Source organism: Hyla sarda, chromosome 4 (genome assembly GCF_029499605.1).
Source record: "Hyla sarda isolate aHylSar1 chromosome 4, aHylSar1.hap1, whole genome shotgun sequence".
NCBI lineage: Eukaryota > Metazoa > Chordata > Amphibia > Anura > Hylidae > Hyla > Hyla sarda.
The window spans coordinates 345,330,383-345,355,447 of NC_079192.1; the positions used below are offsets into that span (position 1 = coordinate 345,330,383).

At 45.1% G+C, this 25,065-nt stretch overlaps 1 protein-coding gene across 1 annotated transcript in view; it reads right to left on the reverse strand.

Annotated features, from left to right (window-relative positions):
- LOC130267183 (A disintegrin and metalloproteinase with thrombospondin motifs 2-like) overlaps positions 1–25,065 on the reverse strand; it is a 761,535-nt gene that overhangs the window by 612,015 nt on the left and 124,455 nt on the right. Inside the window, 1 exon segment of the mRNA XM_056516542.1 lies at positions 19,602–19,755. Within this exon segment, the coding sequence (XP_056372517.1) occupies positions 19,602–19,755 (154 nt within the window).

Below are 25,065 nucleotides of genomic sequence, written 5' to 3' on the forward strand. Positions count from 1 at the left end.
AGTCAGCCATACACTGGGTCAGGAAAGAAACCCAGGCTGGAGGAGCGGCTTAAACCACTGGACCGAAGGGGCATCAGGGGGCACCAGGGGGTCTGGGGAAGCAGAGAAGCATGCAGAGCCAGCTGGCTCAGCGGAGCCAAGCATCTAGGTATTACAGTGCTTACAGGTATAGTAAGTCACTAAATTCCCAGGTTTCTGTTTAGAGAGTTGAACAGCCCTGGGTACGGACATGAAGGGTAAAAAGGAGAAGGCAGGCACTTTCTCACCCAGATCTGTTTCCCTTACAGCTGCAGAGAGGAGACATTGCTCCAAACAGCAGCTAGACTAATAAGGCCAGCCAATAGGGAGGGAGGGAGGGGCGTGCCTAGCACTAAGTAACTGACCCCTAAACACAGAGAATCACGCCCACGGCGCTGATTGGGCACTGCTTCGCGCCTCAGAGCTCCCCCCGTCAGTGGGCAGAGCTACAGCATCAGGGAAGAAGTGTCATGGCGTCCGCTCCTTGTCCCGGGCACCCATATAACTGTATATGCGCTTGGGGGAATGGAGCGGGCGGCCAGAGCGCCGGCAGCCCCTGCCGGCGAAATGAAGTACAACTGAGCCGGCGCAGAAGCGCCCGGCTCATAACAGCGCCGCGGCTGCAGCTGCGTATAAGGCGCTGTGAAGAGAAAAATAAGCCAGCGCTGAAAGCGCTCGAGCAGAAAAAAGCGCCACGGCTGAAAGCCGCATATGAGACGCTCAATAGTGTCCAAAACACACACACAATAAAGGAATAATATATGCCACCTAAGTAAAACTGCTCCCCCAGCAAATGCAGCCCCAAAAACTGAGGTGGGCCAAAACAGGGGGTCTCCAGAGGTTGCGAGGCTGTACCTGTGGAAAAAGGTACTTACCTCAGTCAGAAGAACTTACCTAATGGAGTCTTCAGTGAAGTCTTCAGCCAGCTTATAGTCCCTGCATCACACCTGGCTGCTATGCGCGAGCGAGGCGAGCAGAGACATAGGGTGACCCGGACCCATGAGGTACCACCCAGGCGCTGACCGTTGGCGAGGAGGGGGGGGTGAACAGCGCATATACGCAATGTCTGTGCCCCCCTTACTCGCAATGGGGAAACAGGGAACTGCAGTCCCTGAGTCCCCACCTGAAAACAGAAAAGAAAAGGAATAAAAAAAACTAACACGTCCTTAACTAGGAAAACAAAAAATCAGAAGACTGGGTCTGGAGCAACCCAGACCACGTCCACCTCCTCAGACACTAAGTTTAAAGGGGTACTCCGCCCCTAGACATCTTATCCCCTATCCAAAGGATAGGGGATAAGATGTCAGATCGCCGGGGTCCCACTGCTGGGGACCCTGGGGATCGCTGCTGAAGCACCCCGCTATCATTACTGCGCAGACAGAGATCGCTCTGCACGTAATGACGGGCAATACTGGGGCCGGAGCATCGTTACATCACGGCTCCGCCCCTCGTGACGTCACGGCCCGCCCCCGTCAATACAAGTCTATGGGAGGGGGCGTGGTGGTCGTCACGCCCCCTGCCATAGACTTGCATTAAGGGGACGGGCCGTGATGTCATGAGGGGCGGAGTCATGACGTCACGCTGCTCCGGCCCCTGTATCGCCCGTCATTACACACAGAGCGAACTCGCTCTGTGCAGTAATGATGGCGGGGTGCCGCAGTGGCGATCCCTGGGGTCCCCAGCAGCGGGACCGCAGCGATCTAACATCTTATCCCCTATCCTTTGGATAGGGGATAAGATGCCAGGGACGGAGTACCCCTTTAAACTGACTAGCTCAGAGCCTGAAGGCGGGTATATCCTGCTGGGAGGAGCTGACTTTTTTTATTACCATAGTGTCACACCTCCTAGAGACAGCAAGATACACCCACGGTCTGTGTCCCCCAATGGAGCCGATAGAGAAATGTCTACTTTATGTTGACATCATAAAGTTGACATGTTTTTACTTTTTGAAAACATTAGAGGGCTTCAAAAGTAAAGCATCAATTTTCAACATTTTCATGAAAAATTCAAAATATGATTTTTTCAGGGACCAGTAGATTTGAGGGGCCTTTCTGTAAGAAACCTCCCCATTATGAAAAGTGCACCCCTCAAAGTATTCCAAATGACATTCAGAAAGTTTGAGAACCCTTTAGGTGTTTCACAGGAATAGTAGCAAAAAGCAGCAAAAAAATCTAACTCTAAATTTTTTACACTAACATGTTTTTGTAGCCCCATTTTTTTTTTTACTTTTTACAAGGGGTAAAAGGAGAAAAGGACTCCTAAAATATGTATCCCATTTTCTCTCGAGTATGGCAATACCTCATATGTGAATGTAAAGTGCTCTGCGGACACACAACAAGCCTCAGGAGGGAGGGAGCAGCTTTGCGATTTTGGAGAGAGCATTTTGCTGAAATGGTTTTTGGGGGGAATGTTGCATTTAGGAAGCCCCCATGGTGCCAGAACAGCAAAAAATTAAAAAAATTAAAAAAATAAACACGTCATACTATTTTGGAAACTACACCCCTCAAGGAACGTACCAAGGGGTATAGTGAACCTTTACACCTCACAGGTGTTTGACGACTTTGCATGGAAGTTGGACATGAAAATGGAAAATTTGATTTTTAACACTAAAATGGTGTTACCACAAATTTTTATTTTTCAAAAGGGTTAATCAGAGAAAAATCCCCCAAAAATTTGTAGCGCAATTTCTCATGAATAAGTAAATACCTTTATATGTGGACGTAAATTGCTCTGCGAGCGCACTACAGGTCTCAGAAGAGTAGGAGTGCTGTTTGGCTGTAGGAGAGAGAATTAAAGGGGTTATCCAGGAAAAAACTTTTTTTTATATATATCAACTGGCTCCAGAAAGTTAAACAGATTTGTAAATTACTTCTATTAAAAAATCTTAATCCTTTCAGTACTTATGAGCTTCTGAAGTTAAGGTTGTTCTTTTCTGTCTAAGTTCTCTCTGATGACACCTGTCTCGGGAAACGCCCAGTTTAGAAGAGGTTTGCTATGGGGATTTGCTTCTAAACTGGGCATCAGAGAGGACTTCGACAGAAAAAAACAACCTTAACTTCAGAAGCTCATAAGTACTGAAAGGATTAAGATTTTTTTATAGAAGTAATTTACAAATCTGTTTAACTTTTTGGAGCCAGTTGATATACCGTATATACTCGAGTATAAGCCGACCCGAGTATAAGCCGAGGCCCCTAATTTCAACCCAAAATCCCAGGAAAAGTTATTGACTCGAATATAAGCCTAGGGTGGGAAATACATCATCCCCCCCTGTCATCATCCAGACCCCCATCATTAACATCCTCATCATCATCACCCTGTCATCATCCAGACCCTCATCATCATCCCCTGTCATCATCCCCTTGTCATCATCCCACACCCCCCCCTTCATCATCCCCTTGTCATCATCCCCACCCCCCCTTCATCATCCCCTTGTCATCATCCCCCCCCCCCTTCATCATCCTCTTGTCATCATCCCCTTGTCATCATCCCCCCCCCCCCTTCATCATCCTCTTGTCATCATCCGCCCTCAGTGGTCTTCAACCTGCGGACCTCCAGAGGTTTCAAAACTACAACTCCCAGCAAGCCCGGGCAGCCATCGGCTTTCCGGGCTTGCTGGGAGTTGTGGTTTCGAAACCTCTGGAGGTCCGCAGGTTGAAGACCACTGCGGCCTTCGACATCATCCAGCCCCCTCTCACCCCCTTTAGTTCTGTACAGTACTCGCCTCCGCTCGGCGCTGGTCCGGTGCTGCAGGGCTGTCCGGAGAGGAGGTCGTCCGGTGGGATAGTGGTTCCGGGCTGCTATCTTCACCGGGGGCGCCTCTTATCCGCACTTCGGGCCCAGAATAGAGGCGTTGCCTTGACGATGAAGTACGTTGGTAATGAACGTACCTCTGCGTCGTCGTCAAGGCAATGTGACTATTCTGGGGCCGGGCCCGAAGCGCTTAGAAGAGGCCTCCCCGGTGAAGATAGCAGCCCGGAACCACTATCCCACCGGACGACCTCCTCACCGGACAGCCCTGCAGCACCGGACCAGTGCCGAGCGGAGGCGAGTACTGTACAGAACTAAAGTGGGTGAGAGGGGGCTGGATGATGCCGAAGGCCGCAGTGGTCTTCAACCTGCGGACCTCCAGAGGTTTCAAAACTACAACTCCCAGCAAGCCCGGACAGCCGATGGCTGCCCGGGCTTGCTGGGAGTTGTAGTTTTGAAACCTCTGGAGGTCCGCAGGTTGAAGACCACTGCGGGTGGGGGGTTCACTCGAGTATAAGCCGAGGGGGGTGTTTTCAGCACGAAAAATCGAGTATATACGGTATATAAAAACGTTTTTTCCTGGAATACCCCTTTAAGCTGTAATTGAAGTTGGGGGCAATGTGCATTTACAAAACTCCCATGGTGCCAGAACAGCAGAAACCCCCCACATGTGATACCATTTTGGAAACTACATCCCTCAAGGAACGTAATAATTATTACAGTAAGAACTTACACCTCCCAGGTTTTTTGAACAGTGGGTTGTAATAGTGAAACAAAAACATTTTTTAACACTAAAATTCTGGTGTTACCCCAAATTTTTCCTTTTAACAAGGTATAATTGAACAAAAATCCCCCCCAAAATTTGTAGCCCAATTTCTCATGAATAAGAAAATACCTTTATATGTGGACATAAATTGCTCTGTGAGGGCACGACAGGTCTCAGAAGAGAAGGAGCGCTGTTTTGGCTGGAATTGTAGTTTGGGGCCATGTGCATTTATAAAGTGCCAGAACAGAGGATCCCTCAAATGGTGGAATCTTTTTGGAAACTACACCCCTCAAGGAACATAACAAGGGGTACAGTGAGTATTTACAACTCACGGGTTTTTTGAAAAGGTGGCCATAATAATTAAAAATCTGGTTTTTAACACTGAATTGCTAGTGTTAAAATTATTTTTTTTAATTTTAAACAGGGATTATAGGGTGAAAAAAACACCCCCCAAAATTCGTAACCCAATTTCATTAGAGTAAGGAAATATCACATATGTAGATGTAAAAAGCTGTGCGGGTGACAACAGGGCTAAGGAGTGAAAGAGCAACAGGCACCATTTAGGCCTAAGGTGGTGATTTTCCCTGCAGTGGCAAAGTTTCAACCTAAAATTTCAACAACAAAAAACGTCAGGTGACCTAAATTTTTAAACTACACCCCTCAAGGAACGTAACAAGGGGTACAGTGAGTATTTACACCTCACAGGTTTTTTGTAACCGTTGCCAGTAAAATAAAAATAACATTTTTAATTTAAATGCTGGTGTTACACAAAATGTTGCTAATTCACAGGGGCTAATAGGAGAAAAAGCCCCAAAAAAAGTTTTGCTCAATTTCTCAAGAGTAAAAAAATACCCCATATGTTGCCGTAACCTGCAGTGTGGGCAAATAACAGGACTCAAGACTCAGAGCTATGTTCGCATTTGAGGGCTAGGACATTTCATTACCTGGTGGTTACATATATTCAGAGGAAGATAAAAAGAAACATGTGACACCATTATAGAAAGTAGACCTGAGGAATATTTATAAGGGTGAAGTGGACATTTGGAATGGACAGGTGTTTCTTATATTTATTTTCCTGGAAAGGATGAAGTATAGTTTAGGAAAAAGGAAAATTGCAATTTTCCAGCTGATATGCTATCTGTGTACTGAGTATGATGACCCAGAGCATAGCCAAAAAGGTGGGCACGTTTTACTTTTTGGCTATGCTCTGGGTCATCATACTCAGTACACAGATAGCATATCAGCTGGAAAATTGCAATTTTCCTTTTTCCTAAACTATACTTCATCCTTTCCAGGAAAATAAATATAAGAAACACCTGTCCGTTCCAAATGTCCACTTCACCCTTATAAATATTCCTCAGGTCTACTTTCTATAATGGTGTCACATGTTTCTTTTTATCTTCCTATGAATAAGCCCTCAAATGCGAACATAGCTCTGAGTCTTGAGTACAATGCTCTGCTTCATCATTATGGGAATGTGTTTTTCAGTGGCCATCCCTTAACGGTTACCTGAAAATGCGCACATCGCTCAGGGGAGGAGAGAGCATTGCGCATTTGAGGCCTGTGTTTCTAACTGACATAGCAGTAACTGACAGTTACATACATTCAAATGAAAAAAAAAAAAAAAAAACACATGTGACCATGTTTTGAATGGATGGGCGTTTCCTAGATTTATTTTCCAGGAATGGATGAAGGTTAGTTTTTTGAAAAAAGAAAATTGCAATTTTCCTAATATACAAATTGGCTACCCAAAATGATGACCCAGAGTATAGCCAAAACTAAAAATTATGCCCGCCCCAAACCCTATGCTCTGAATCATCATTCTGGGAATGTGATGTGTGTGGCTGTCCCTATTCTGTTACCTCAAATGCGCACCCCGCTCAGGTGTAGAGAGAGCACTGCGCATTTGAGGCAACCTGAAAACCCCCGATGCAAATGACTGACACATGACCCAACATCACCAGAGGTCTTAACAGGGGTATTATGTAAATTATTATAATTATATATATTTTTTTCGGGGGGGGGGGGGGGTGGGGGGGGTAAAAATTTGGAGGACAATGTACTGTGGACAGGTGCATTGGGGTCAAATCAAGGGGAATTAAAATAGGGAAAAAAGAATTTAGGGAATTAAAATTAGGGAGAAGGATAAAAAATGTTGTGCTCCATGGAAGGGTGATCCTCCCTGAAACAGTTTTTAATGCAGAGGCCCAGATGATCGGGGCAAGTGTCGCATTGAGTGGTGGTGGTGTCCTTTCCGTATCCCCCTCCTGCGACACACATTTTTTCTGGGATCGTCCCTTCTTTCCAGTGTGGGAGACCTCACCTGGAAAGTGTTGGCCTCTGAGGATCCTGGCGCATACAGTTCCAGAAGTGCTCGGGGCCACTCCCCACTGATCACCAAAGATCAGGGCCTTTATGAGCACCTCCTGGAACTGTATAAATATCCCAGTGTTGCCAGCACTCTGGTATAGTACATATAGGTTGTACATGGCAACCTGGACCATGTAGATCGCAACTTTTTTGTACCATGCCCGGGCTTTGCACATGGCCATGTATGGCTTGAGTATTTGATCAGATAGATCAACTCCCCCCATATACGGATTATAGTCCACAATACAATCAGGCTTGAGGAACGGTGCCGCGGTACCTCCTACACTGACAGGGGTGATGCCGTTCCCATGAATTGTGGTGAGCAGAAGGACATCCCTCTTGTCCTTATACCTGACAAGCAACAGGTTTTCATGGGAAAAGGCAAGGCACGGGACTCACCCCGGGGGATAGGAGCATGTAGGGGCGGAAGGCCCTGGCGGCGAGGGATGTGAAGAAGGGGATACTAGTATAAAAGTTATCCACGTAAAGGTGGTAAACCTTCATCTAGCAATGGGTGCAAAAGGCCCCAAACGATTTTTCCACTAACGCCCAGAGTTGGGTGACATTCTGGGGGTTCAATATGGGAATCTCGTCCCTCATACACCATAAACTTGCAAGTGTACCCTAAGGTACTCTCGCAAAGTTTATACATCTTCACGCCATACGGTTTGGTTGGGATGTATTGCCGGAAGCAGAGACTCCCCTTAAAACTGATGAGACTCATCAATAGCAACCTCCCGCCCAGGGACATAGGCCTCCCAAAATTTGGCCCCGAAGTGATTGATAACTGGCCTGATTTTATACAGGCGGTCATACGCGGGATCATGCCGCATTATCAGCATAATCAACCTATAAAATCCCTTTCCCCGATGAAGGCTCCAGCACAAAAAATATAGAAATGAAGGTTTATCATAAATAGACTAAATATGAACACCTACAGTATGTGCACAAGGCACAAGAAAAAACCTCCAAACAATAAACAATTTGAAAATATTAATTCTTTATTGATATGAAAAGCAACATTAAAAAAGTACATATAAGGAATCACACAAAAGGGACAATATAATGGAAAAAACAGGATACTGGGGTGAAGGTCCTGATCACATAGTGAGCTGTATGTCTGAGTAAAATGTAATGCTATAAAAATAGATCACCACTGTGCATGTATGGTGTATACATGAATAGTAAGAGGTAAATACCAGCAAAGGGTTAAATCTATAAAGCGTCACAGTAGAGAGAATAAAGAACATTAATACAAATAAGAGAAACCACTTTGTGAGAAAGATGTAGCAGCAGACACATACAGTGAAAACAGGACTCACCCCAGCTCCACACCACACCTCCGACGCATTTTGCCGGGATAGGCTTTATCCAGGAGAGACACTGTGGTTAGCTTTTTGTAAACCGGTATTTCCTGTTTCAGTTTCCTTTTTTTTTGCCTACAAATCCCATAATTCCATTTTCTTCCCTCCCACACATCAGCTAGCCCACCTATTGAAACAAAAATGAGCTGCATCCATTCAAAAGACCTGTGGTTTTCAATCAGTGTGCCTACAGCTGTTGCATTAGTTGCAGATTGATCTCTCTCCCACCATGCAATCCACCCATTGAAGCAGACAGGCTCCCTGTCATCAGCTGACTAGTGATGTGAGGTCTTGGCCGCATTGCAACCTGGGAAAAATCTGAGACAACAGTCATTTTGTATGCAGTTGAAAATAAATACTGGGGTGAAAATCACAGAAGAATTGTGAGTAAACCATCACACACAGGTATAGACACTATATTATGAACAACATGAACTTTACAGCCCCTGTAGCATAGTCAAATGAAAAAAATTCCTGGAATACCCCTTTAACTCCTTGGGGACGGAGCCCATTATAACCCTAAGGACCGGAGCATTTTTTGCAATTCTGACCACTGTCACTTTAACCATTAATAACTCTGGGATGCTTTTACTTTTCATTCTGATTCCGAGATTGTTTTTTCGTGACATATTCTACTTTATGTTAGTGGTAAATTTTTGTCGATACTTGCATCATTTCTTGGTGAAAAATTCCAAAATTTGATGAAAAAATTGAAAATTTAGCATTTTTCTAACTTTGAAGCTCTCTGCTTGTAAGGAAAATAAACATTCTAAATAAATAATATTTTGATTCACATATACAATATGTCTACTTTATGTTTGCATCATAAAATTGACATGTTTTTTGTTTTGGAAGACATCAGAGGGCTTAAAAGTTCAGAAGCAATTTTCCAATTTTTCAAAAAATTTTCAAAATCGGAATTTTTTAGGGGCCAGTTCAGTTTTGAAGTGGATTTGAAGGGCCTTCATATTAGAAATACCCCATAAATGACCCCATTATAAAAACTGCACCCCTCAAAGTATTCAAAATGACATTCAGTAAGTTTGTTAACCCTTTAGGTGTTTCACAGGAATAGCAGCAAAAGTTACATAGTTACATAGTTAGTACGGTTGAAAAAAGACATATGTCCATCAAGAGTGAAGGAGAAAATTCAAAATCTTAATTTTTTACACTCGCATGTTCTTGTAGACCCAGTTTTTGAAATTTTACAAGGGGTAAAAGGAGAAAAAGCCCCCCAAAATTTGTAACCCAATTTCTCTCGAGTATGGAAATACCTCATATGTGTGTGTCAAGTGTTCGGCGAGCGCAGTAGAGGGCTCAGAAGTGAAGGAGCAACAGTGGGATTTTGGAGAGTGAGTTTTGCTGAAATGGTTTTTGGGGGCATGTCGCATTTAGTAAGCCCCTTTGGTGCCAGAAAAGCAAATAAAAAACACATGGCATACTATTTTGGAAACTACACCCCTCAAGGCACGTAACAAGGGGTCCGGTGAGCCCTAACACCCCACAGGTGTTTGACGACTTTTCGTTAAATTCGGATGTGTAAATGAAAAAAAAAATTTTCACTAAGGTGCAGGTTTTTTCCCCAAATTTACCATTTCTACGAAGGGTAATGGGAGAAAAATCCCCCCAAAATTTGTAACGCAATTTCTCCCGAGTACCGAGATACCCCATATGTGGCCCTAAACTGTTGCCTTGAAATACGACAGTGCTCTGAAGTGAGAGAGTGCCATGCGCATTTGAGGACTGAATAAGGAATTTGCAGTAGGGGTGGACCCGGTTACAAGGATGGGGGCTTGTCTCCACCAAAACCCTACAGCAGTGTCTCCCACAGGGTGCCTCCAGCTGCTGCAAGACTCCCAGACTGCCAGGACAGTCTATGGCTGTCCGGCAACACTGGGAGTTGTGGTTTTGCCACAGCTGGAGGCGCCGTTTAGGAAACACTGCCGTATGAGACGTTTTTCATTTTTATTGGGGGGGGGGGGGGCAAACGTGTAAGGGGGTGTATGTGTAGTGTTTTACTCTTTATTATTTGGTAGTGTAGTGTAGTGTAGTGTTTTTAGGGTACATTCACACAGGCAGGGGTTCACAGTAAGTTTCCTTGAAGGAAACCCACTGTAAACCCGCCCGTGTGAATGTACCCTGTACATTCACATGGGGGGGTGGGGGGCGCCCCAAGGGGGGGGGGCACCCCAAACCTTCAGCTGTGGCAAATGGCAACTCCCAGAATGCACTGACAGACCGTACATGCTGGGAGTTGTAGTTTTACAACAGCTGTAGGCACACTGGTGGGGAACCACTGAGTTAGAAAACAGACTCTAGCTCAGTGATTCCAACCAATGTGCCTCCAGCTGTTGCAAGACTACAACTCCCAGCATGTACGGTCTGTCAGTGCACTCTGGGAGTTGTAGTTTTGCAACAGCTGGAGGCACACGGGTTGGAACCACTGAGTTAGGAAACAGACTCTAGCTCAGTGTTTCCAAACCAGTGTGCCTACAGCTGTTGCAAAACTACAATTCCCAGCACGGCCAGACAGTGAGGGATGCTGGGCGTGTAGTTCTGCAATATCTGGCCCTTCAGATGTTGCAGAACTACAACTCCCAGCATGCCTGGACAGTCTGGGCATGCTAGGAGTTGTAGTTATGCAACAACTGGGGAAGAACAGTGGCCTCCAAACTGTAGCCCTCCAGATGTTGCAAAACTACAACTCCAAGCATGCCGGGATTTGTAGTTCTGCAACATCTGAAGGGCCAGATATTGCAGAACTACACGCCCAGCATCCCTCACTGTCTGGGCATGCTGGGAGTTGTAGTTTTGCAACATCTGGAGGGCTACAGTTTTGAGACCACCATATAGTGGTCTCCAAACTGTGCCACTTCAGATGTTGCAAAACTACAACTCCCAGCATGCCCAGACAGTCAGTGCATGCTCGGAGTTGTAGTTTTGCAACATCTGGAGGGCTACAGTTTTGAGACCACCATATAGTGGTCTCCAAACTGTGACTCTCCAGATGTTGCAAAACTACAACTCCCAGCATGCCCAGACAGCCTTTGGCTGTGTGGGCATGCTGGGAGTTGTAGTTTTGCAGCTTTTAGAAGGCCACAGTGAAGATCACTTATCGCGATCTTCACTGCAGCCTTCTCCGCCGCACTTTCAGGCCGCCACTTCACCTGCTCGCGCCGCTGCAACGGGATGTCGCCTCCGCCGCCTCCTCCGGTCCGGGTAAGCCGGGCCATGTCCCCCACCTCGCCGCCCGTGTTCCCCCCGCTCTGTACCGACTTCGATCGGTGCGCAGAGCGGTGGGAAATGAACTGTAACCCCCCGCCCCCCTCCTGCCATTGGTGGTCAGCCTGACCGACCAATGACAGGGAATAGGAGGGGGTGGCAACATTGCCACCTCGCTCCTATGCTTTAGGCTGGTCGGAGCTGTCTCTGACAGCTCCGATCAGTCTTATTTTCCAGGAGATCGGATCACCAGTGACCCGATTTGCCCGGATCGCGGCCAATCGCAGGTCTGAATTGACCTGCGATTTGCTGCGATCGCCGATATGGGTGGGTCTCAGGACCCCCCTAGGCATTGCCACGGGATGCCTGCTGATAGATATCAGCAGGCATCCCGGTCCGATCACCGCCCGGCGAGCGGCAGTGATCGGAAATGCCGAGGGCGTATGGATACGCCCTCCGTCCTTAAGTGACGGGACGCGAGGGCGTATGCATACGCCCTTCGTCCCCAAGGAGTTAATGCATCCAAGGATGAGTCTGCTAGAAAGGCCACTCCTTTGCGTATAGTTCGGATGGATGCCAAAAGCTGATCTCTATGGACTTTATTCTGGATATTAGATGTTAGTTGATCCAACCAAAGAATAACAGATCTAGCTAACGAGGTCCCTGCAATACTAGGTTTTAGAGCAGCACTCGAGGCTTCCCAAGTTCTCTTAAGAAAAATATAATTTTCTTATCCATGGGATCTTTGAGGGTACCAAAATCCTCAAAAGCGAGTCAACTTTATTTTTTTAGAAATTCTGGAGATAGCAACATACATTTTTTTGGGGGGGTGATCCCAATTTTGTGTGTCAGAGTCAGCAAAAGGATACTTTTAATAGCTTTAGGTACGTAGGTTTATTTATCAGCGTTTTCCCACTCCTTTAAAATGACCTTGGAGATGGTTTTATGAATAGGGAAAACTAAGTTTTTTGGTGTCCAGACCTTCAAACGTAATGTCCTGTATGGACTTCGGTTCCCTTGGTTCCTCTACATCCAAAGCGGACCATACAGCTTTTATCAATTGGTCATTATCTTTATAATTACCAATTAGCCTTCCCTGAAGTATCCTCTTCTGACTCCTCCCCTGATTCCGACACACCTGGCACAATTTATCAAAATTTTATTTTTTCCATAGCAACCAATGAGCCCTTCTGGAATAAACAAAATATTAGATAGAATTTATGATTAAAACAAAAAAAGAAACAGCCACACATACACAATGTGCATAATTTCAAAAACTAACAGGTTGTTAATATACATTTTTATCAAAAAGTACAAGCCCACTCGACACATAAAGGCCACCTAGTCAGAGTGGGTCCCTAACACTGGCGTAGTGCTGGGCGGCGACCAATGCCTCCACGACACCAAGCCCAGTGTTAGGTTAAGGACCCACTGTGACTAGGTGTGGCCTTGACATGGCGAGTGGGCTTGTACTTTTTGATCAAAATGTATACTAACAACCTGTAGTATTTGAAATTATGAGCAGTGCAGCTAATGCTTAATGCAAAATATTCAGACACTCAATGTTAGATACTTTGCAGTAGTATTTTCTTTATTCGATCATTTTTGTACTCATTTTTACTCATGCGTGAGTAAGGGGGCGTTCCCCCGACTAGTGTTTGTGATCTCTGCTGGGACGATTGTATGCCGAATTTCCATCTGCAAGCTTCAGATATTCACAGCTCTGAATTTTCACTGCTCATGGTACTATCTTATATAGACTTGCCCTTGGGGATTAGGTGAATACCCACACCTGAGCACAGCCTTGAAGTCTACACAGGACATTTCTTACTAGTATTTGAAATTATGCTGAGAAGCAAGTAGATTAAAATACAAATGGTGGATGTGCGGCTGTGTTTCTGTTTATTTATGTTTTACATTTGTAGTCTGTCCCCTCTTTCATAGCCAGCACTCCACCCATTCAGCCCAGGTGTTTTTAATCAGCAGGAGACTGCATATGGGTTTCCTCCTAGCATTCTCCCAGCCCTCTGGTGGGGAGCACATGGTAGATGTGCACACTTCGGTGCTCTGTGGCAACCATTGTTACTGTGATGCTTGGCCTTTGGGGTGGTGTGGCCCAGAGCCAGGTGCTTGGTCGGGCAGCAGTGGTGCTGCCCGGCCACTGGGTCATTCCCCCTGTGGGGGGAGGTTAGGGATCAACTCTGACTAGGTAGCCTTGACGTGGTGATCAAAAATATATAAAAACAACCTGTTTGTTGCAGCCACTCTGGTGAGATTCCTGGACCTCTTTCACGGTCACGCGTCCAAGAGGTGGGTGGGATCCGAGTTGGGGACGAGCAAACAACTGGCCGCCTTCCCCTGGTTGCCCCCAGATGCCCTGTCCTGGGAATGCGTCCGCACTCTGCCCTGGGTGTTGAGGGAGCTGGTCACGACCTATAAGCGCTATATAATGAAAACTGAGCTAATTGTGCCAGGTGGACCCCTGACCCCGGTCACAGGCAACCCCCTCTTCACTCCTAGTTTGCACCGTACTGACTTTTTAGGGATGACAGGACGAGGGTTCCTCCCGATTAACACCTTCTTGGACGGAACGAGACTGACACCCTATGAGACACTGGTCCCTGAATGCTCCCGTACACCGCTAGTCCAGATGCAATACCTACAACTAGATCATTTTATCCGAACCATGGGACAGACCCTGTTCCTGGCAAGAGCACTCTCGCCTTTGGAACAGATGTGCGTCTCTGATTCTGCGCCCCTCAGGCCTGTATCACAAATTTATCGCTTATTTATGGATAGGGCTGAGCAATCGCCTCCAAGGTATGTGTGGGCGTGGGAGTCGAAGCTACACACGACCTTTGCTCCCTCGGACTGGACGACTGCTTTTACCATGTGTCACCGACTGTCAGTATCATGTAGGGCGCAGGAGACTAACTTTAAATTACTATCCCGGTGGTACACGGATCCTTCTACTCTACACCGCATGTACCCCACTGTACCGGACTTGTGTTGGCGTTGCGGCGCACCTGGTGGAACAATGACCCATATTTGGTGGTCATGGCCCTCACTGGCTCATTTCTGGGAGCTGGTGGTTGCCCGCATCGCCTCCATTACTGGTGTGACTTACATGAACCACCCAAAAGCCCTCCTACTTTCCATACTACCCGCTACTAGGAGAACCCCCTCTAGGGCACTGGCACACTTCCTCTTCATGGCTGCGAGAACTGTCATACCCAGACATTGGAAAGACCCTTGCCCCCCGACCATTTCTGAATGGTACAGGGAGGTACTCTTCTTTTGCCGTATGGAGGAACTGATGGCAGACTCCTCAGGTAGACAGGAGAAATACACTACAATTTGGCTTCCCTGGCTCACTTTTGTTAACTCGCCCCTCTACACGGCGGATGATGGTGCCTGAGGGGGATGAGGTAGCCCTCTCGTGGACCGGGGCCGGAGTGTCGGGGTGGTGACTGCGCCCTTGAGTAGAGATTCAAGTGAGTACCCGAGTCCTGATGTTTCTTTCTCCTCCTCTTCTAACCCTCCATATTTCTCCCCTTGTCGTCTTTCCCTGCTCTTTTCCTTTACCCCTTTTTTTTTTTTTTCTTTTCTTCTTTTCTTTCTTTCGTTTAACTGACATTTATCTCTTCCTAAAAACCTTAGGATATAGAGGCATGTTTATTGAATGTTTAAATACTTGTTTGATCTAGCACAACCTGTTGCTATCCACGGCATGGTATATTGCCCTCAGATGACATTCCTTTCCTATTGATACTTTGTACCAGATGTTCATTGCCTTATCTTTTTTATGCTGTTATTTCTTTTGTTCCGACTGCTGAGGATTCTCATTGAGTACTCTATCAATGCTCTTTGATACTGTTTGTTTATTGCTCACTTAATAAAATTCTTTTGAATAAAAAAAAAAAAAAAAATAAGTCAACTTTATGATGAAAATATAAAGTAGACATATTGTATATGTGAATCAAAATATAAAAAAAAAAAACATGTTAGTTTTTGAAATTCTGCTGAGAAGCAAGTAGATCAAAATACAAATTGTGGATGTGCTGTATTTCTGTTTCTCTATTTTTGGTTTTAAAATGTATGATTATATCTCATCATTGGTGTTTCTATTTTTCTCGGTTTCATAATCATATTTTTCATAATTTACTATTGTCTGTATTTATACCTTCTGAATAGTCTGATTTTAAATAGCTCGAAGTTTTTCACATATGATTTTGATGCATATTTTCGTATATATTTCCTTAAATCCCCTTCCATGGTAATCTGTTAGTCCCTTAGCACACAGGAAACCCTCTGCAATGTTTTATACCTATGTAAGTATTTTACATAATAGCATATCTCCTGTTGTACAGAACTAGAAGTAGAGATTTTTCCACATGTGAAGCAGGATGTCAACTAATGTGTCACGTGATGTGCCATGTAATGCAAGATGCCATTTTTATTAGGGATCGACCGATTATCGGTTTGGCCGATATTATCGTCCGATAATCACGATTTTGGGCATTATCGGTATTGGCAATTACCTAGCCGATAATGCCCCGCACCGCGACCGCTCCCACCCCCCCTGACCCGCCGCACCGAGACCCCCCCCCCCCCCCCCGACTCACCGCGTGGCACCCCCCACCGCACCTCCCCGGCCCCATTGCCTCCCCCATCCCCGGTTTTATAATTACCTGTTCCCGGGGCCCACGCTACTTCTGGCTCCTGCTGCGTCCTGCGTTACGCTGTGCGCACAGTGACAGCTCAGGAGGACGCCACCGGAGCCAGATGTAGAGTGGACCCCGGGAACAGGTAATTATAAAACCGGGGATGGGGGAGGCAATGGGGCAGGAGCGGTGCGGTGGGGGGTGCAACGCGGCGGTGGGGGGTGCGGCGCGGTAGTGGGGGGCGCAGCGCGGTAGTGGCGGTGGGGGGGGGCGCAGTGGGGGCGATAGGACTCAGGACCCCTGGACAGGCAGGGGGAGAGAGGCGGGTGGCGGCGGCGGCCTATGGCACCGCAAAAGCCACTGCAGTGCATTGATTTAAAGCGCCCGCTTTAAATCAATGCACTGCAGTGGTGTCGTGGGGGGATAAATAGCCGATAACTTATACTGGAATATCGGTATAAGTTATCGGCTATCGGCCCTAACCTTCACGGATTATCGGTATCGGCCCTAAAAAACGATATCGGTCGATCCCTAATTTTTATAAAAATTTTACACCTTATAAATAACAGAAAACAACATATCACTATTTACAAGACATTTCTCCTATAATACCCATAACATACTAATAAACTACCGTATATGCCGGTGTATAAGACGACTGGGCGTATAAGACGACCCCCAACTTTTACAGTTAAAATAGAGAGTTTGGGATATACTCACCATATAAGACTACCCCTTCTACCGCGATGTACGGTACCTTATATTTCCCCCCACATTAGGTAGGCAGTATAGTTCCCCCCACATTAGGTAGGCAGTATAGTTCCCCCCACATTAGGTAGGCAGTTTAGTTCCCCCCACATTAGGTTGGCAGTATAGTTCCCCCCACATTAGGTTGGCAGTATAGTTCCCCCCACATTAGGTCGGCAGTTCCCCCCACATTAGGTCGGCAGCTCCCCCACATTAGGTCGGCAGCTCCCCCACATTAGGTCGGCAGCTCCCCCACATTAGGTCGGCAGCTCCCCCACATTACGTCGGCAGCTCCCCCACATTACGTCGGCAGCTCCCCCACATTAGGTCGGCAGCTCCCCCACATTAGGTCGGGAGTTACCCCACATTAGGTCTGCAGTTACCCCACATTAGTAGGCAGCTCCCCCACATTAGTAGCAGTTCCCCCATTATAGTAGGCATTTCCCCACATTAGGTCAGCATTTCCCCCACAATAGTAGCCAGCTCCCCCCACATTTGTAGCCAGCTCCCCCCCCATTTGTAGCCAGCTCCCCCCCCATTAGGTCAGCAGTTCCCCCACAATAGTAGACAGCTCCCCCCACATTTGTAGGCAGCTCCCCCCAACAGACATACAGCTTCCAGCCATATACAGTGTATGGCTGGAGGCTGTATGTCTGTACTGCCCCCACAGTGTTCCGATCACCGCTCCTCCGGCCCGGGTCACCATCTACTGCTATGGCCTATGGACCATAGCAGTAGGTGCCAGGACCGGGGAGCGGTGACCGGGTCACTTAAGATAGCACGGCCGGTCACTCACCAGGCCCCGGTTGGCACACGTCCTGTGGTCCTCCTGGTCCTGCGCTCCTCTGCCTCTATGGTTGTAGGCACGTGACGTCACTGACGTCCCGTGCGTACAACCATAGAGACGGAGGACCGGACCGCAGGAGGACCGAAGGAGGACCGAAGGAGGACGCCGGGTAATTGTAAGAAACCGGCGGACATCCTTATGTCCCGAAAAGATTTTTTGGGACACAGATGTCCGGCATAGGAATACCTATGATTATCTTCCCGGGCCGGCTCCCGTGTGTGGCTGCAGGCGGGGGCCAACCAGAGCAGGTAAAAACTATTACTGTATAATAAAAACCAGGGGGCCTCCAGCTGTTGTAAAAATACACCTCCCAGCATGCCCGGACAGCCTTTGCCGTGCTGGGAGTTGTAGTTTCACAACAGCTGAAGGCCCCCTGGTTTTTAGTATACAGTATTCGTTTTTACTTGCTATGGCCGGCCCCCGCCTGCAGCCACACACGGGAGCCGGCCCGGGCAGATAAGCATAGGTATTCCTATCCCGGACCTCAATACCCAGTGTATAAGACGACCCCCGACTTTTCAGAAGAAAATTCGGGGTTAAAAAGTCGTCTTATATGCCGGGATATACGGTATATAAAATAATATTAAATGTGAATTCCCTGGCCCAGTTGCAACCTCAAAAACTAAATCATGCAATACCCAATAACAGAAAGAATATACAATCCAAGACAAACTAAACAACCCGCATACCAAGCCCCCAGTACATGTTACCAGACGTCCAGTACAGACCAGACGTCCATGAACCAGTCCCGGATTTTCTATATATACACAAAGTCCCATAGAAACCCCCTCCCTCCTTTTAACCACCACCCAACCTAACACTAAACCCCCAACACAATGTGCAAATAAAAATATATTTCTACACTGTAATCCCTCTACAAGGTCATTAATGAACACATTGAAAAAAAGTGGATCAAATACTGAGCCCCGTGGAACTCCACTTGTAACTGTCCCCCAATCTGAGTATGTGCTATTGACACATATCCTCTGTTTCCTATTACTGAGTCAGTTGCTAACCCATTTACATATATCCTTCCCTAATCCCAGCATTCTTATTTTATGCACTGACCATGTGTGGCACAGTATGAAATGCATTATTCTTGAACTCAAATAGCTTCTTGAATAGTGTGTTACAGTCATCTACTCTCATGTATATGCAGTTGTCAGTGTATGCCTTACACAGACTTGTACACAAACATATGAAACTTAAAATGGGTTATCCACTATAGGGTAATTTTAGTACGTACCTGCCAGACAGTAATGGACATGATTAGGAAGGATCTGCACATGCCTTGGGGCTAAATGGCTATGTTGTGAGATTACCATAACGCTGTGGCTATCTTTTTGTGAACTTGGAGTTTCCTGTTGGATTTCATTTTCAAACTACACATCACATAGTTTGTAAGTGAGGTCACTTTCCTCCCTCCCACACATCAGCCACCCCACCCATCGAAACACAAATTAGTTGCATTTCATTCAGAAGACCAGTGATTTCTAACCAGGGTGCCTCAAGCTGTTGCAAAATTATCTCTCCCCCACCCTGTGGTCGCTCCACCCATTGAAGCAGACAGGCACCCTGTCATTACCCGACTAGTGATGTCAGACTTGACGCACTGCAACCTGGGAAAACTCGAGACCGGAGTAATTTTGTATGCTGTTATAAACAAATATTGGGGCAAAAGTCACAGAAGAATTGCACACACAGGTACAGACACTTATGAACTACACTAACTTTACAGCCCCTGTAGCATAGTCAAAAAAAATCCTGAAATACCCCTTTAAATAGATTCCTTTGTTGGTATGCAAAATATACAGAGAATGAAAAAAATTGCTTTATTATTATTATTAATAACTTACTAGTATGGTGTGTATAGTTGTCTTGACTTGAGATGGATTGTTTGATAGCTGATCTACGATACACAATATGGGTTCTACCAGACTCTTCCTCTTGTTTACCATTTTCCAGTGGTTCTATAAAAAACTCGTCATTGTCTGTACGAATCATCCCAGCCTAAAATTACAGATTAAATAAAAACATTAATATGCATCTTTACTATGTTTTTTTTTGTATATCTTTAAATGTACAACTCTTACTGTTGAGTGTGCAAGGCTTTTGATGCCTTTATGCCAAATGTGCCCATTTTTTCAAGCAAAAGATTAGAATGCAATTACCATTTAAATGGTGGTACAGCAATGCATCTTGCGAGACAGAGATGACAGTTGCCTCTTTTGCCTCTACAAACTAATTTGATAGTACTCTACAGATTTAAAGGAGTTATTATTATTATTATTAAAAATGTGGTATTAATTATTTTAGGATAGTATAGCAACATCCAAAAGGATTTCACGCAATAGAACACTTCCCTCATTCATTAGCATTCTTAGTCAGCAACTGATCACTGTAAAAAATACTGGATGTGTACATCTTTTCCTCTAATTTGAAATCTACGTAGGATATTATGTCAATACTATGGCTAAGCTTAAGTGAAAAAAATGACCCCGTATAACTCTGTCGAGTACTATGAAATTAGTTTGTAGAGACAGAAGAGGCAAAATGTATTTTATTATAATACCTATCTAGAATAATAGCCAAATTGATAAGATAGCTTTCAGGTAGTAATATGTTGTATAAGTGTAGCTACTACCTGAAAGCAATACAATTAATTAGGCAATCGTTGTAGAGAAGTATTATAATAAAATTAGGGATGTCCCGATACCAATACTAGTATCAGTATCAGGGCCAATTCTCGGCATTTGCATGGTATCGGGGACTCGTTTAATGTTCCCGATACCATGTCGAATACCTGCTGCTGTGCGGCCCCGCTCCGCTGTCCCGTTCTCCCGATCGCATCATGGCGTCCTATGGAGGAGCATGTGACACACACATCACTCCTCCTCCCCTGCGCCCAGCGTAACGCTACGGAGGAGGCAGAGTGACGTGTATGTCCCATGCTCCTCTATAGGATGCCATGATGCGATCGGGAGAACGGTACAGCGGAGCGGCAACAACCGAGGACAGCTGCAGGTGAGTGCTCCCTACAAGGGGATGGGGCCTGCTCCCTACAAGGGGATGGGGCCTGCTCCCTACAAGGGGGACTAGAGGGAGCGCTGTCTACAAAGTGGCGGGGCCTGCTGTCTACAAGGGGGGGGGGGGGCCTGCTGTCTACAAAGGGGACAAGAGCGAGCACTTTCTACCGGGGGGGGGGGCTGTTGTCTACAAGGGGGACAAGGGGGGGTGCTGTCTACAAGGGGGGCTGCGGTCTACAGGGGGCTGCTGTCTAATGTCTGTAGATATCTATACTACCTACAAGGGGATACTACCTACTATTAAAGGCAATCTTACAGCAGAGTCACCTGCACTAACTTGAATTTATAGGTAGATAGTGCAGGTGACCCGGTTTCTACTGCTGCTCACCATGTGAACATCAGTGCAATCGCTCCAGAGACATCGGTCTCGCCGCCAATGCAAATTCCCTGTTCTGTCCAATGTAGAAGAGAGAGATCTTGGCTCATACTACAGCAGACGCCTCCATTGTACACAACAAGAACCCACATATCAGCACGATAAGCAGCGCCAGAAACCGGGTCACCCTGGTGTCAGATTCCCTTTAAAATAAAAGTACTCGTACTTGGTATTTGAGAGTACTAGAATTAAAGTATTGGTACTCTGTCGGTCTTAAAAAAAATGGTATTGGGACATCCCTAAATAAAATAAATATAAAATAGATAATAGTGCTCAAGTTTACTTGACAAGATTTCTGAGTAGTAAGCACAGCTAATTGTCAAGGATTATGAGAAAGATTTCTCATTGGTCACATGTTTTTTTCAATTAACAAACTCAAACACTTAAACACCTTAGTAACCAGACCATAATAGGTTATGACAGAAAGGCAGGACCTGCACTGGGAGATCGCATATTGCATGAAAGCTGGGCTCCTGCTCTGCCTACCAGAAGTAAAGTAACCTGTAATAGTAGTTTAATCTCTTCAATGCCATGTTCAATTCGCAAATGGAGCATTTAACTTTAAGAGGTTTCTGGGCATCTGAAACTCACTGAAACTCGAACGATGTGACTGCTAGGTGCAAATGTGTTTCCATAACAGTCAGGGCTTACTGAGGGGCCCCCCTATCTATGCCACATGTGTGCGCTTGTCCAGTCTCAGTAAGGTAATTTCTGATTCTGAAAAGTCCATATCCAAAAATGGATACTTATTATATTCTAAAGAAAAAATTTGATCAAGGGTGTTAATTATCTACTTAACCACTTAAAGGGAACCAATCATCAGATTTTGCCTTATATAACGCTTGGCAAACGTTCCTACCTGCGGGATTGGTGAGGATATGCACTTCTAAATTAGTTCTCGCCACGCAGGTAAGTTGTCCCTTGGGCAGGGAGCTCTTCTCACCTAGTCTCGTGTCTTCGGCCGGCAGTGAGACCCCCTTGGCTTGATTGACGGGATGCTTCATTGCTCTGCTCATTGAACAGATGGAGCAGAGTGATGACGTGGCCAGTCAATCAAGTCGGGGGGGCGTCGCTGCGGCCGAAGACATGGGACTAGGTGAGAGGAGCTCCCTGCCCAGGGGACTACTTACAGGGCCCATATTATAAGTTCATATCCTCACCATCTTCGCAAGCAGAAACTTCCCTCAGGAATGGTGAGGATAAAGATTTTACCCTATATTACGCGTTGCCAAGCGTTATATAGGGTAAAATCTGATAATTGGTTCCCTTTAAGGATCCAGGGCATCCTGATCAGAGGACAGACTGAGGGTCCCTACATGGCTCAGTCCGATCGGTGCTCCAGTCCTGCATGAAGCCTCAGCAGCCTGTAGCAATGGAGCGCTGATAATACAGATTTAAAAAAAAAAAAAAAAAAAAAAAACATGGCAGAATTGTTTTTTTATTCGTACCACCTTAAAAATAAAAATGGAATAAAAAGCAATTAGAGTGTCACATGTTCCCCAAAAAGGTACCATTGAAAACATCAATTTCTCTTGTAAAAATATATTGGGACCAAAAGGCCTCTGCATCTTGATAGGATGCCTAAAAAATATCCCAAACAAAAAGGAAGACCCAACATCCACACTGTGTCATTTATGTCTAAGGCCTGTGTGTGAGTTATGTGGCGCACAAGGGCCACATATGGGACATTTCTAAATGCGTTAGAACTAGGGGAATAAATACAGAGTTGCAAATAAAGGGATATTTTTACATTTCCACTTCAACTTTGTTTTCATTTCCATAAAACACTTAAAGAGTTAACATATCAATTGTAATTTTAATTATGGTCAGTGGTGCTTTTCACATACAGGCCCTTCAAATCTACGTCTGAACTGAACTGGTCTATAAAAATATCTGAATTTGAAATTTTCTCCAAAATTTTGAAAATTGCTGCCAAACTTTTAAGCCTTGTAACATCCTAAAAAAAAAAAATACAAATAAAACATTTAACAAATGATTTCAACATGAAGTAGACATATTGTAAATGTTAATTAATATCTAATTTATGAGGCAAAACTATCTTCTGACAAGCACAGAATCTGGAATTCAGAAAAAATTCAAACTTGAAATTTTTCACGGAATTTTGTCGTTTTTCACACAAAAATGCAGACTGTATTGACAAAAATGTAATCAAGTAAATTAAAATTTAATAAAGTACAATATTTCACAAAAAAAAAAAAAAAACCTTTAGAACCACCTTGATAAAGTTAAAACATCCCATGTTTATTACAACATAGAGTGGAACATGAGTCTTGGTCCTTAAGGCCAAAATTGGCCTGGTACTGATGGGGCTAATGAAAGTTTGAATCCCCTCATTTTACCATTTACCAACAAAATAACGTAAACAAAAAAACCAAACATATGTGGTATGCCGCATGCATTACTGTCCGAATTATGCACGGTCAATGGCATTAACATACAGAAAAAACATACCAGGACTGCTGATTTTTTGGTTACTTCATAGAGCAAAAAATAAATAAATAAATAAAATAAAAAGCGATTAAAAAGTTCCATCAAAACAAAAATTACTGATAAAAACTACAGATCAAGGCGCAAAAAATGAGCCTTCATACAGCCCCTGTAGATTGAAAAATAAAGTTATAGGGGTCAGAATAGGATGGGTAGAGCAGCAGAGGCAGGCGAAGGGAACCTCCGTCCACCATTTTTGCTGTCCATGGTCATGCTGTGGGTGATCCGATCAGCCATTAGAAGAACCACATTGTTGCTGATGCTGTGATCAGTATTGATCACGGCATCTGAGGTGTTAATGGCAGACATCAGCACGATTGCTGATTCTGGATTTTTTTATCTTTATTAATGTTTACGCCATCCACTGTCGTCTCCTAAAATCACTCACTGACATCAGCTCCGACATCCCCTTTCACATTGCCCCCTGACATCGACCCTGATATCACCACGGAGTGATTACTGACAGCAGTGATCTCAAGGGGTGATGTCAGGTTGATGACATCAAACATCACCACCCCTTTTTTTTTTTTTTTTTTTTTTTTTTTTTTAAATCAACTGGTGCCAGAAAGTTGAACAGATGTGTGAATTTTGTTATGTGTTATTTAAAAAAAAAATTCTTACAGTGGAGTACCCCTTTAAAAGGGAGGATGTGATCTTAATAATTACTATGCCAACAAACTGTACTGGAAGATTTATCAAGACAGTACTATATTTTTTATATTCTATATGTGAAATTAAGTGTTTATTATATTTAAAGAAGCAATTAAGTCTTCTACTTCGTCCCACACGTTGGTCACATTCATTACGTTTTGTAACTATTTGTAGTACCATCATTACTTGGGTTTAAAGGGGTAGTCCAGGAGGTCTGGAGACAATTGTGGGAGGCTAGAAGCAATTGTGGGGTGGAAGTCTAGAGGGAATTGAAAGGGGTTGGGTAAGGGTCTGGAGTAGCTGTGGGGGTCTAAAGGCAATTGTGGAGGGTTGAAGGTAATTGGAGGGAGAGATGCTGGAGACCATTGAGGAGAGGTTGAAGGATTTGCGTGTGTGGGAGGAAAGGTATGTGGAGGGGGGGCTGGAGACATATGTGTGGGGGGCTGGAGGCATTGTGTATGTGTGGGGCTAAAGAGGAAAAGTTGACCAACTGCCAATAGAAACTCGACTTATTTTTAAAAAGGCCTCTGCAAATTAAAAAATATTTGATTGGTACCTATGGGTAACTGGTCCACTTTTCCTCTGCACAAGTTTTCATAGGCAGGAGGTATGGGTATGTGAAATTGAAAGCATGTGTGGGGAAAAGACAGATGTGGGGAAAAAGGTTTGTGCGTAAGTTTTGCCATGAAGAAATAGTCA